Source organism: Salmo salar, chromosome ssa19 (genome assembly GCF_905237065.1).
Source record: "Salmo salar chromosome ssa19, Ssal_v3.1, whole genome shotgun sequence".
Classification (NCBI taxonomy): Eukaryota; Metazoa; Chordata; class Actinopteri; order Salmoniformes; family Salmonidae; genus Salmo; species Salmo salar.
In genome coordinates, this window is record NC_059460.1 from 13293740 (window position 1) to 13306643 (window position 12904).

At 41.2% G+C, this 12904-nt stretch overlaps 1 protein-coding gene across 2 annotated transcripts; it reads right to left on the reverse strand.

The window, feature by feature from the left end:
* Positions 1 to 1161: 1161 nt before the first annotated feature.
* LOC106578483 (alpha-amylase) lies at positions 1162 to 12785 on the reverse strand. 2 transcript variants are annotated; one of them, XM_045702104.1, is made up of 12 exons: positions 12595 to 12785; positions 12235 to 12397; positions 9956 to 10153; positions 9254 to 9400; positions 4472 to 4678; positions 4063 to 4293; positions 3571 to 3704; positions 3103 to 3225; positions 2927 to 3026; positions 2639 to 2760; positions 2157 to 2282; positions 1162 to 1911 (listed from the first exon to the last, which is right to left on the reverse strand). In XM_045702104.1, exons 2-12 carry the CDS (start codon positions 12238 to 12240, stop codon positions 1719 to 1721), a joined length of 1587 nt encoding a protein of 528 aa, XP_045558060.1. In that variant the 5' UTR covers positions 12241 to 12397; positions 12595 to 12785; the 3' UTR covers positions 1162 to 1718. The 2 variants fall into 2 exon arrangements, with proteins under 2 accessions (XP_045558060.1, XP_014012808.1); XM_014157333.2 differs by having other exon boundaries at positions 12235 to 12702.
* Between the last annotated feature and the right edge of the window lie 119 nt (positions 12786 to 12904).

Sequence of the window (12904 nt, forward strand, 5' to 3'; positions counted from 1 at the left end):
TCTGTGTGATTGTCTCTCTCACTCTCTCTGTGTCTCTGTGTCTCTCTCTCTCTCTGTGTGATTGTCTCTCTCACTCTCTCTCTGTCTCTCGCGCTCTCTCTACCTGTGACTCTCTCTCTCTCTCTCCGTCTGTCTGTCTCTCTCCACCTGTCTGTGACTCTGTACGTCTCTATCTGTCTGTGTCTCTGTGTGTCTCTCTCCACCTGTCTGTGTCTCTGTGTCTCTCTCCCTATCTGTTTGTGTCTCTCCACCTGTCTGTGTCTCTGTGTGTGTCTCTCTCCACCTGTCTGTGTCTCTTTGTCTCTCTCCACCTGCCTGTGTCTCTGTGTCTCTCTCCACATGCCTGTGTCTCTGTGTCTCTCTCCACCTGTCTGTGTCTCTGTGTGTCTCTCTCCACCTGTCTGTGTCTCTGTGTGTCTCTCTCCACATGCCTGTGTCTCTGTGTGTCTCTCTCCACCTGTCTGTGTCTCTGTGTGTCTCTCTCCACCTGCCTGTGTCTCTGTGTGTCTCTCTCCACATGCCTGTGTCTCTGTGTGTCTCTCTCCACCTGTCTGTGTCTCTGTGTGTCTCTCTCCACCTGTCTGTGTCTCTGTGTGTCTCTCTCCACATGCCTGTGTCTCTGTGTGTCTCTCTCCACCTGCCTGTGTCTCTGTGTGTCTCTCTCCACCTGTCTGTGTCTCTGTGTGTCTCTCTCTCTCTCTTTCCGTGACTACAAAGTTGTTTATCAATGGGCAGCATTATTGAAAAGCAGCTCCTGGCTGAAGCAAAAACAGATGACCATGGTGCTAATGCTTATCAGAGACATCCACTATAAATGATTAAAATGAATGACTTCATTTCAGTTTTAAATGCTACTCATTTGGACAACTTCATGAAACTTGCAGGGTTTAAAGCCATAAAATATGCATAGTAAAGCCATCACTCGTTGGATAATGAATAAGCACACCTTGGAATTGACAGATTTGCTCAGGGAAAGTCTTGATAAACTGATTACAAGAGTACTCTCTAGAGTTGGCTGGGTTATCTTCATACACTATGTGAAGCCACATCAGCAATATTAGGAGGGGTTGTAAAACTGGTTTTGTCATCATTGTGCCATGGCCAGGTAGCTTTAGAAAAATCTACATGACAGTTGTCAGTAAAAATAAAAAACGGAACTGGTTCTATTTCCAACTGGACATTTAATTGTATTTTACAAATGATAACACATACAGTATATAATGAATGCATGTATATTAACGCTAAATTTGAAGAGTCATTCAGAATCTATAGTGCGTGATCACATCTGACATAAAATTAACATTGATGTTTTTACACAGCTGTTGTTTGCATTTCACGACCCAAATTGATATGAGCCATTATAACACATGACATTTCAGTATCTCAGTACACCACTGTAGTATAATCTGGGTGGTTCGAGCCTTGAGTGCTGATTGGCTGACAGCCGTGGTATATCAGACCATATACCATGGGTATGACAACATTGTATTTTTACTGCTCTAATTACGTTGGTAACCAGTTTACAATAGCAATAAGGCACCTTGGGGGTTTGTGGTATATGGCCAATATACCACGTTGGCCATATACCACAGCCCCTCGTGCCTTATTGCTTAATCATCATCTTTCCAAACCTCGATAGAAAGACCACTTGAAATACAGTAATGATACACAAACTATAATATCACAGTCTGTGGTATAAAGTGCAGCGTTATTAGCTCCTACTCCAGCTTAGAGTGTGTGTGAATGGCTATGACAGGGTCCGGGTCAGAGGGGCTGATGGTGAAGTGTGCTCTCCCGTCCCCGCCAACGGTCACCTGTTTCCCCGAGCAACGCCCCCCTGACCTCTGACCGGAGATGACATCACAGTAGGTTCCTCCATGAAGGCCGGTGTACAGCATCACATCCAGGGAACTGAATAATAGGAAATAGCTCAAAGTGTTACAAACAAGTACTGTAGGATGACTACTAGGTTATGGAATTGATTTCCTTACCCATTCAGATATCATCTTATTAGCATTTGACAATTCCGTCAAACAGTGCTTCCCTTCCGATCCAAAATGGACCATTAAAATGTCCTCTAACAAATTAATTAATGGCATTCATTTAAATATATGCAAATGTGTTATCTATAACTTCTTTCATATGGTGAAACGTACCAGTTATCATTGTTGATAACTATGAAGCCTTGGTTGCCTCGTCCAAAAGCTATCTGGTTCCCCCCATTGTCCCACCAGTTAGACAACGGCTCTCCATCGACAACATTACGAAACATCACCATATTTCTACAAGGAGAGAGAGAGAGAGCAGTTCAGCAAAATAATAATCACCATCAAGCACACATACAAAATAACTGTACATTGACCAGGTCAAAATACTCACATTACTGGATGGACAACGCTTTGTTCGAAGGGGACCTACATTAAAACTTCATATAACACTTTCATAAGATGCTTATGTCAACATCCACATTTTTGAGACACTTACACATTTTTTAAGAATGCTTTACATATTGCTTACGAACGTGTTATGAAGTCCTTGTTAAAGTACCCTTCAAATAAAGTGTTACCCTTTACAGTAGGTCAATACAATACTATTCAACATGATTGACTGACTGAGATCTGGAGGTGTAAACTGTCACCTGATTGTGGGCCATCTGTGTTCACACACCCAGCCCTCCCCACAGCTGCCGTCTGGCTGGATGGGGACAGGCTTGGTGGAGCCGTCAGGGAAGCTGGGAGGACCTATCCAATCATTCTGGTCCTGACAGACAGATAGGTAGCAAGACGAACAGCACGACCGTGAGGCAGGCGGTCACATTGACCATAGTCATACACAATATGAGAGGTTTAAGATCTAAAGTGTCGCGGTTTAACAGTTTAAGTCACCAGAACTTTTTTGATATCGTTTTCGACTGTCAGAAGCATACCTTTCCATCCACAACACGTCGATCCCATCGGTAGCTTGACATCACTCTCGTAACTCCATAGGGATGGGCCAGCATGAAAGCTGTGGCCATTTTATACATTCTGAGGATATATGATAGAAATAATTTGTCTATACTTATGCAACATCTATAATCAGATTCTACAGTATGGTCCCTACCTGGGCTCCCAGAAGGTGAGGATGGAGGCCCCTCCTGCACCGTGCCCTCTCTGGTTGTCATGGTTATCCACAAACACCAATGCCTCGCCTGAGGGCAGCAGATCCCAGCTCTCACCACACGTCCTGAAACAACAGACTAGAAGCTAATTTTCACCTCAGAATAGTCCGAATTCTCACAGTATCTCAAGCTGGTTCTCTTTCAGTGATGCTTTGTTCTCTCCATCAGAGAACCAGGGTTTACGTAGTAACCTAGACAATATACTTTAGGGGGTTCAACATATATTTGAGAATTTGCTGATATACAATCTGCCATATTTATTTTCTTAGACCATGGCAATATGTTGTACTGTGTGTGTGTCCCCCAAATGGCACCCTATTCCATTCATAGTACACTAGATTTGACCAGCAGGGAACATAGGGCACTATACAGCGAATATGGTGCCATTTGGGAGGCATACTATATCATACTTGAGGTCAGAGAGTTTCCCTTGGTTCCACTTGCGGATGACAGAGCCCAGCATAGTACCATACTTGAACTCTGTGACAAGGCCCAGTCCAGAGTATTCTGTGGCTTTTATCGGCTCGCCACCGAGGTCGATAACCTTGAAGAGAAAATGGGAATGTGTTGCTGTTGGATATGTAGTGTTTTTGCTAAATCACACACGTAAACGTGGTGCCCCCAGTAGGCCTACAGCTTCAGTGTCGGAAGCTGATCGATAAATTCCTAAATCTGCAGCATTAATGTTTAATTGACACTTACAGGAAACGCATGACAAAATGAGAAAATATATATAAAATATTTGCTAGACTAGCCTGCATGTTGGACAAATCACAGTACATAAAACACATTGGAAGCAATCAAAAATGATCCCATTCAGGCCAAAACAACAGAATACATAGCCTACTTAAATACATAATACAAGTACAATAAGTCGACATATGGACATTTCTCATTCCCACCTCTTGGTAAATGAGTGGTCTGGATCCGTGTGTGAACCAGGTGGTGTTAAGGTTGTGAAGTCTGCTGTAGACGTTCTTTAGGTCCTCAGGCCACATGTGTTTACATGCGTCCACCCTGAAACCTGCTACACCCATATCCACCAGTCTGTTCATGTAGTCCACTATCCTCTCCCTCACATGCTCCTTGTCCTGCGCCAGATCCAGAAGTCCTAGCAGACGACAGTTACGCACCTGGTGGGTTGAAATGCCAAAGCAATACAGTGTATGATCTCTGGGTTTATATTACATTACATTATATTATTTAAAAAAAAAGTGGTTCGCAGAGAGAGAGAGAACATAATACGTCTCCATCAGTGTCTAGTGGTATTTACAAGGAGTTATCCTTCTTATTTTCTCTCTGAAATAATACCTGATAAATGTCTTGGTAAGTCTCAATATTTCTGCTGCTGGTGGTGCATTTGTCATCGTTGAAGTGGGAAGCGGAGAAGGGCACAGATGGGAACTCCCTCTTGCTGGCATTGAAGTATGAGCCACAGGTCGAACGGCGTCTGCCCTCCCCCTCGCCCGCGTCAGACATACACATGTGATTAATGACCACGTCTGCATAGATCTTCACCTGCAGAGAGAGATGTGTTCATAACCACACTAATACTGATTCACGAATGTATTTCACTATTCAAACGGATATCACAGCCATTCATAGCTGTAGTTCACGCTATTTTAATGGATATACAATGAGAGACCTAAAGGCATTTAGTACAGTGCAGCCGTGCTCCCACCTGCAAGTGTTCACATCCACATGCATACCTGAAATTCATATTTAAATATTATTTCTATCTTATACAGTGCCTTCAGTATTCCACACCCAATGACGTATTCCACATTTTCTTGTGTTACAGTCTGAATTCAAAATGGATTAAATATACTGAACAAAAATAGAAACATGTAAAGTGTTGGTCCCATGTTTCATGAGCTGAAATAAAAGATTCCAGAAATGTTCCATACACACAAAAATGCACAAATTTGTTTAGATCCCTTTTAGTGAGAATTTCTCCTTTTCCAAGATAATCCATCCACCTGACAGGTGTGGCATATCAAGAAGCTGATTAAACAGCATGATCATTATAACAGGTGCATCTTGTGCTTGGGACAATAAAAGGCCACTCTAAAATGCACAGTTTTGCCACACAACACAATCCCACAGACATCTCGCCTTTTGAGGGAGCGTACAATTGGCATGTTGACTGCAGAAATGTCCGCCAGAGCTGTTGCCAGATAATTTATTGTTAATTTCTCTACCATAAGCCACCTCCAATGTTGTTTTAGAGAATTTGGCAGTACGCTCAACCGGCCTCACAAACGCAGACTACATGCAACCAAGCCAGCCCAGGACCTCCACATCCAACTTCTTCTCCTGCGGGATCGTCTGAGACCAGCCACCCGGACAGGTGATGAAACTGTGAGTTTGCACAAGCAAAAATTTCTGCACAAACTATCAGTAACCATCTCAGGGAAGCTCATCAGCATACTCGTCATCCTCACCAGGGTCTTGACCTAACTGCAGTTCTGCGTCGTAACCGACGTCAGTGGGCAAATGCTCACCTTCAATGGCCACTGGCATGCTGGATGAATTCCGGTTTCAACTGTACCGGGCAGATGGCAGACAGCGTGTATGGCGTTGTGTGGGCGAGCGGTTTGCTGATGTCAACGTTGTGAACAGAGTGCCCCATGGTGGCGGTGGGGTTATGATATGCGCCTTACGGATTGTGGTTGTTGTGGATGGCTGTTCATAAATCTAAGCTTTATTTAAACCCAATAATGGTTGAATTCAAGAAGTTTAAGCTGCCTATCAATTACTGTTTTGAAACCAGTGGACAGCCATTGAAAAATGCGCTCTTGCAACAGCTGCATATATGCGGATCCCAGACTATGAAATAAAAGTAGGGCTTTTATTAGGCAATCTAATTAATGCTGATAAAACAAATACATCCATAGACCTAATGGACACATGCTCAAACTCACACACTTTTGATAGTCTTAAGCAATCTGTAGTTGCTACATCCATTTTTGGAATTATAAATGATATATATACACAGTACCAGTCAAAAGTTTGGACATACCTACTCATACCAGGGTTTTTCTTTATTTTTACTATTTTGTACATTGTAGAACAATAGCGAAGACATCAAAACTATGAAATAACACACATGGAAGTATGTAGTAACCAAAAAAGTGTTAAACACATTCAAATATATTTTATATTTGAGATTCTTCAAAGTAGCCATCCTTTGCCTTGATGACAGCTTTGCACACTCTTGGCATTATCTCAACCAGCGTCATGAGGTAGTCACTTGGAATGCATTTCAATTAACAGGTGTGCCTTGTTAAAAGTCAATTTGTGAAATTTCTTTCATTCTTAATGCGTTTGAGCCAATCAGTTGTGTTGTGACAAGGTAGGGGTGGTATACAGAAGATATCCCTATTTGGTAAAAGACCAAGTCCATATTAGGGCAAGAACAGCTCAAATAAGCAAAGAGAAATGACAGTCCATCATTACTTGAAGACATGAAGGTCAGTCAATCCGTTGCAGTCGCAAAAACCATCAAGCACTACGATGAAACTGGCTCTCATGAGGACCGCCACAGGAAAGGAAGAGCCAGAGTTACCTCTGCTGCAGAGGATAAGTTCATTAGAGTTAACTGCTCCTCAGATTGCAGCCCAAATAAATGCTTCCAAGAGTTCAAGTATCAGACTCATCTCAACATCAACTGTTCAGAGGAGACTTGGTTCCAACCGCCGTGTCTTTGTGAGACCAAGAGTAGGTGAACGAATGATCTCTGCATGTGTGGTTCCAACCGTGAAGCAGGGAGGAGGTGGTGTGATGGTGCTTTGCTGGTGACACTGTCTGTGATTTATTTAGAATTCAAGGCACTCTTAACCAGCATGGCTACCACAGCATTCTATACGCCACCCCATTTGGTTTGCGCTTAGTGGGACTATCATTTGGCTACTTTGAAGAATCTAAAATATATTTTGATTTGTTTAACACTTTTTTGGTTACTACATGATTCCAAATGTGTTATTTCATCATTTTGATATCTTCACTATTATTCTACAATGTAGAAAATACAACAAATAAAGAAAAACCCTTGAATGAGTAGGTGTGTCCAAACTTTTGAATGGTACTGTAATATTACACAATGTTTGTAAACATTGTAAATTTAAACAAACAATGTATAGCCTCATAACATGGTTAAAACCATACTTTTGATATAATGGAAGGTCAGTCCTTGCATCCATAGCTCTGTCTATTCATCTGAGAGTGATTACATTTCTCCAGGCCCATTCCTCAGCGTTGTACCAAAACAGAGGCGGGGCACCGTTTTGTTATTGTTTTATCTGTAAATTTGCCGTTTAAACAGCTGCATTATCAAGATATCAAAGTGTCACCAACAAAAATGTAAACAATAAGCCTATAGCAAACGTAGCATATGTCATTAATTTTTAACATGTAAATAACCATTTAAGGTAGTGCTCAAAGCATGCCATTCCATGAGCACAACATTTATTTTTCAACTCAAATCGATGAGCCCAATCAGTCCTCCATAACAACAAAATCATAAACAACAGAGTAGGCCTGGCTAATAAGTCCTTAGCTTTGGGGTTATGCTCAGGTAAAACAATTTGGCTAATCTATACTTCCATATTTCCAAGTCGTATTTTTTAAGATCAAGGGGTATAACATTTATTGAAATGACTGGAATTCTGAAAGACTTTGGTTTTTAACGTAAAGATATAATTTAATCGTATTATTATATGTAGTAGAAAGCGATGGGTTAGAAAAAGCCTACAAGCCTACAAAAAAAAAAAAACTATTCCTTGCTAATGAAAAGCATACCCATAAAATGATGCAGCCACCACCATACTTGAAAATATGAAGAATGGTACTCAGTGATGTGTTGGATTTGCCACAAACATAACTCTTTGTATTGAGGACATAAAGTTCATTTCTTTGCCACATTTTTTGCGATTTTACTTTAGTGCCTTAATGCAAACAAGATTAACATTTTGGAATATTTTTATTCGGAACAGGCTTCCTTTTTTTCACTCTGTCATTTAGTTAGTATTGTGGAGTAACTATAATTTTGTTGATCCATCCTCAATTTTCTCTTATCACAGCCATTAAACTCTGTAACTGTTTTAAAATCACCATTGGCCTCATGGTGAAATCTGAGTGGTTTCCTTCCTCTCCAGCAACTGAGTTAGGAAGGGCATCTGTATCTTTGTATTGACTGGGTGTATTGATATACCATCCAAAGTGTAATTAATAAGGTCACCATCCTCAAAGGGATATTCAATGTCTGCTTTTTTGTTTTACCCATCTAGTGTACCAATGGGTGCCCTTCCTTGCGAGGCATTGGAAAACCTCCCTGGTCATTGTGGTTGAATCTGTGTTTAAAATTCACTGCTCGACTGAGGGACCTTACAGATAATTGTGTGTGTGAAGTACAGAGATGAGGTAGCCATTCAAATATCCTGTTAAGTACTATTATTGCAGTCCATGCAACTGATGTTACTTGTTAAGCACATTTTTACTCCTGAACATATTTAGACTTGCCATAACAAAGGGGTTGAATACTTATTGACTCAAAACATTTATGCTTTTTATTTATAATTAATTTGTAAAAGAAAATCTAAAAACATAATTAAATGTTGACATTATGGGGTATTGTGTGTAGGTTAGTGACACAAAATCTCAATTGAATCAATTTTAAATTCAGGCTGTAACACAACAAAATGTGGGAAAAGTCAGAGGGTGTGAATGTTTTCTGAAGGCACTGTACATGTTGTGTCTTAATATAAGGCTCTCGTTCACACTATTCAAATATATTTACACAATGAGGAGGTCAAAACGCATGCAGTACAGTATCTGTAGGCAGTCGTGTTCCTTCCCTAACAATTTAAACAGAAATTTGGTACATCCCTCTCGTACCAATGAGTTAAATTATGTCTCTTCTCAAGCAATCCATTGCATAACCCATTATGCAATAACACATTGCATAACCAATGAGATGCTAACGAATGAAATGAGAAATGATTGAACCAAGACATCTTTCTAAAAATTTATATAACCATGTCCCTTTTTCCTTCTATAAATGAATTCAAAGGAATCATGTTCCATCATCATTACCCCGACATTGTTGCACCTGCAGACCATGTCTCTGAGCTCCTGTTGGGTTCCAGAGCGGGAACAGAGGTTGTAGCTGACTGGCTGGTACCTCTCCCACCACGGTCTCCATGGCTTAGTCACCACCACGTTCTCACTGGGAGGGGAGATCTAGTACAAGACATTTCTATGAAGAATATAGTCTGTAAAATGAATCTATTATCAATCATTTCTATGAGGAATACCTACTGTGCATGTGCATCAGTGGAGGCTGGTGAGAGGAGCTATTGGAGGACGGGCTCACTGTAATGGCTGGAATGGAATCAATGGAACGGAGTCAAACGTGGTTTCCATATGTTTGATGTGTTCGATACCGTTCCATTTATTCCATTCCAGCGGTGGAGGCTACTGAAGGGAGGACGGCTGATCATAATGTTTGGAATGGAGTTAATGGAATGGTACCAAACACAAGTGGTTGATACTATTCCATTGACTCCATTCCAGCCATTATTATGAGCAGTCCTCCCCTCAGCAGCCTCCATTGATGTGCATCTATACTGTATGTACACATTATCTATATTATCAGTAGTGTTAACAGTGGAGGCTGGGTCATCAGATCGTATACCTAAATGGTGTAATAGACTTTAAAAGTAGAAGCGGTCTTCCAACAGAAATACAATGTGATTTGACTGTACTGTTGCCTGGTAGAAAAACACATGAGCCTACCTGCACTCCATCAAATCCATTGGGTCCCAGATATCGCTCACACTCTTCAGCTATGTCATTCCAGCGCCACTCAAACAGGTGGACTATGGTTGACCTGCCCTGTTGGATGTGATGCTTTGTGTGACTTTTAGACTGGTACTGGGAGAGGCCTACTCCAAGACCCAGAGCCAACAGACAGCCATACAGTTTAGCTTTTACCTGGTGGAGGCAATGACACAAGTGAATGATTAATTGATTACAATACCTAGGTTTCCATCCAACTGGCAAATCAGATTTTCATGTGAATATTCTAAAATCTGCATAAAAACGATATGCAAATGTTCCCTCCAGAGGGGTGTTCATCAACACTGACTTGTTGTGGATAAAAGGCTGTGAGTGATAATGTAGTATACATAAAAAACACTTTTGGTCCTGGGTGGCGCAGCGGTCAAAAGCACTGCACCGCACAACCGGCTGTGACCGGGAGCCCCATTGGTCTGCGAACAATTGGCCCAGCACTGTCCGGGGTAGTGGATGGTTTGACCGGTGGAGCTTTCCTTGGCTCTTCATGCTCTAGCGACACCTTGTGACAGTGCCGGCGCCTGCAAGCTGACTCCGGTTGTCAGTTGAACTGTGTTTCCTCCGACACATTGGTGCGGCTGACATTCGGGTCAAGCGAGCAGTGTGATAAGAAGTAGGCGACCAGGTGGGTCATGTTTCGATGGACACATGGCTCGACCTTTGCCTCTCCCGAGCCCATTGAGGAGTTGCAGAGATGTGCCAAGGGACCAAATTAGGGGAGAAAACGGGTAAAAAAATATGTTACTACTGGTACGATGACCATATGTGAATACCAGGTGCAGTAAGCTCAATTTTTTTATTTTATTATAACAATTACAAAGAATAATATATATATATAAAAAAAATGTATTGCATACATGGGAACTTAACCACAAAAGTGTGTATATAATATATATATATACACATACACACACACTTTTGTGGTTAAGTTCCCATGTATGCAATACAAAATCAAAGTTTAATGGATTTCCATCACATTTTCAACTCTACCGATGGTTTTGTCACAAAAACTGATATGGATAAAAAGGCAGGCAGATGGCGATATTAAGTTGTTTTATCTTACTGTACAAAGAGAATGCATGCATATGAGCTATACACTCGTTTTCCCTGTGGACCGGTTTGTACATAAAACATTCTGTATTCAGGCTGCAAAGATGACAATTACCTCCTTAATTCGATTTAATGGCGAGAAGACAAAAATATATAAAAAAGGGAAAATATGCATACGTTCTTTATGAAGAACCATTTTCCATCACCATGCTATGGCTAATGCTTCCCTAGTTCAGCCAGGGATAAACAACAGACTTCAGCAACCTGATTGGCTGAACACAATAGCCTGGACTAGGCATTCGCCACATGCTGGTGGGAAATGTATCACTAAGTAGTCATATTTTACGTATTTTTCCGCCTTTTCATTCAATCTAATTTAAGAGGAAATATATGTCTTTGGAGCCTGAATGAAGACTGTTTATTCACGAACCGATCCACAGCGGATACAAGTGTATCTGCATGCATTCACTTGGACAATAAAATGAAACGACTCAATATCGCCATCAGCCGGCGTTTGGGCTAGATAAACGCCAGATCCCTTTTATTTTATTATTGGCAGCCAAGCAACGATCATGTCACCAACATAATTCAAATAGCCCACCCTCGATATTTAGTGGAAATGTGCATGAAGCTCATCGCCGTGCACCTAACCACCATAAATTAAGTCACGAAATAAGTTATAAAGTTCATAATTTATTCCATCTGTCTATAAACTCGGTATGTTTTTCCATGTGGTGGTAACATGAAACATCGCGTGACTACAAATTGAATGGGACGGTGGTTTTTATATAAACAATTCTGCACAAAAGCGTTTCCCACCGCAATTGTCGCCTAATCCATTTCAACGACAAAAAAAGTTCCCACCTTGTATTGCAAGTATTATGTTAAGTCAAAATAGGGACATTTTAGAGACACATTTCCTGCTTCCATAAGGCCTGTAGTGAAACCTCAACGTGATAAAGAAACCTCACGAACACTAATACAAGTCCTACAACCAATTACTTGGGAATGATTGAACAAAATGTTTCAATGCAATAGAAAATATTAAATCAAGAAAAAAGCATACATTTGCAAAGGATACTAGTTTGTCTGTTCACATATTTTGGCAGTGGTAAAGGCCTGTCACACCAGATATTTCTAACTAGTGCGTTTGTATCTAAATGACTCACCTTCATGTTTGCTCTTCAGATCCATGCAGTCCAGCTGCTTCTCAGACAACACAACCAGTCTGTGCAGCATTTGAAGGGGCTTGTTTTTAACAGGCCCTATAGCAGGGAGCTGTTCCTCTTCTGAAGCCCACAGATCAGGCACCCTCGGTGGGCAAGGCAGTAACTAAGATACCCTGGTCAGTATATCTCTAGCAGTAGTTGCAAGTCATGCAAATGCTAACATATATTGCGAATACCATATATCGGTGCTTAAGATATGAATGGGTGACTGATTATCTTCATGAAACGAGGCATGGAACTGACAATATAAGAAAAGTGATTTTAATAATAAACAATGTCTGTTTTAATTGCACTGCTCACCTTCCTCCAGTGTGCATTTTGCTCCATCCCCAATAAAATCTATCAATCATCATGAATCCAGAGTACAGCCAGCAGAGTACAGCCAGCAGGGTACAGCTAAGTTTACGGACTCAGTCCCTGCCTACCAGCATCATCTCTCACAGTCCGTGTTTGTTTGTTTGTTTGTTTGTTTCGTCTCGTCAGGAGTGTTACTCTAGTCTACAGCGTTGACACCACCATCTGTTGCTGCAGCTCACAGCCAATTCAGATTTCAAATTGCTTTCACTGTCTATATTTACCTACTCTCTCTCTCTCTTGTTCAGTTCTCACT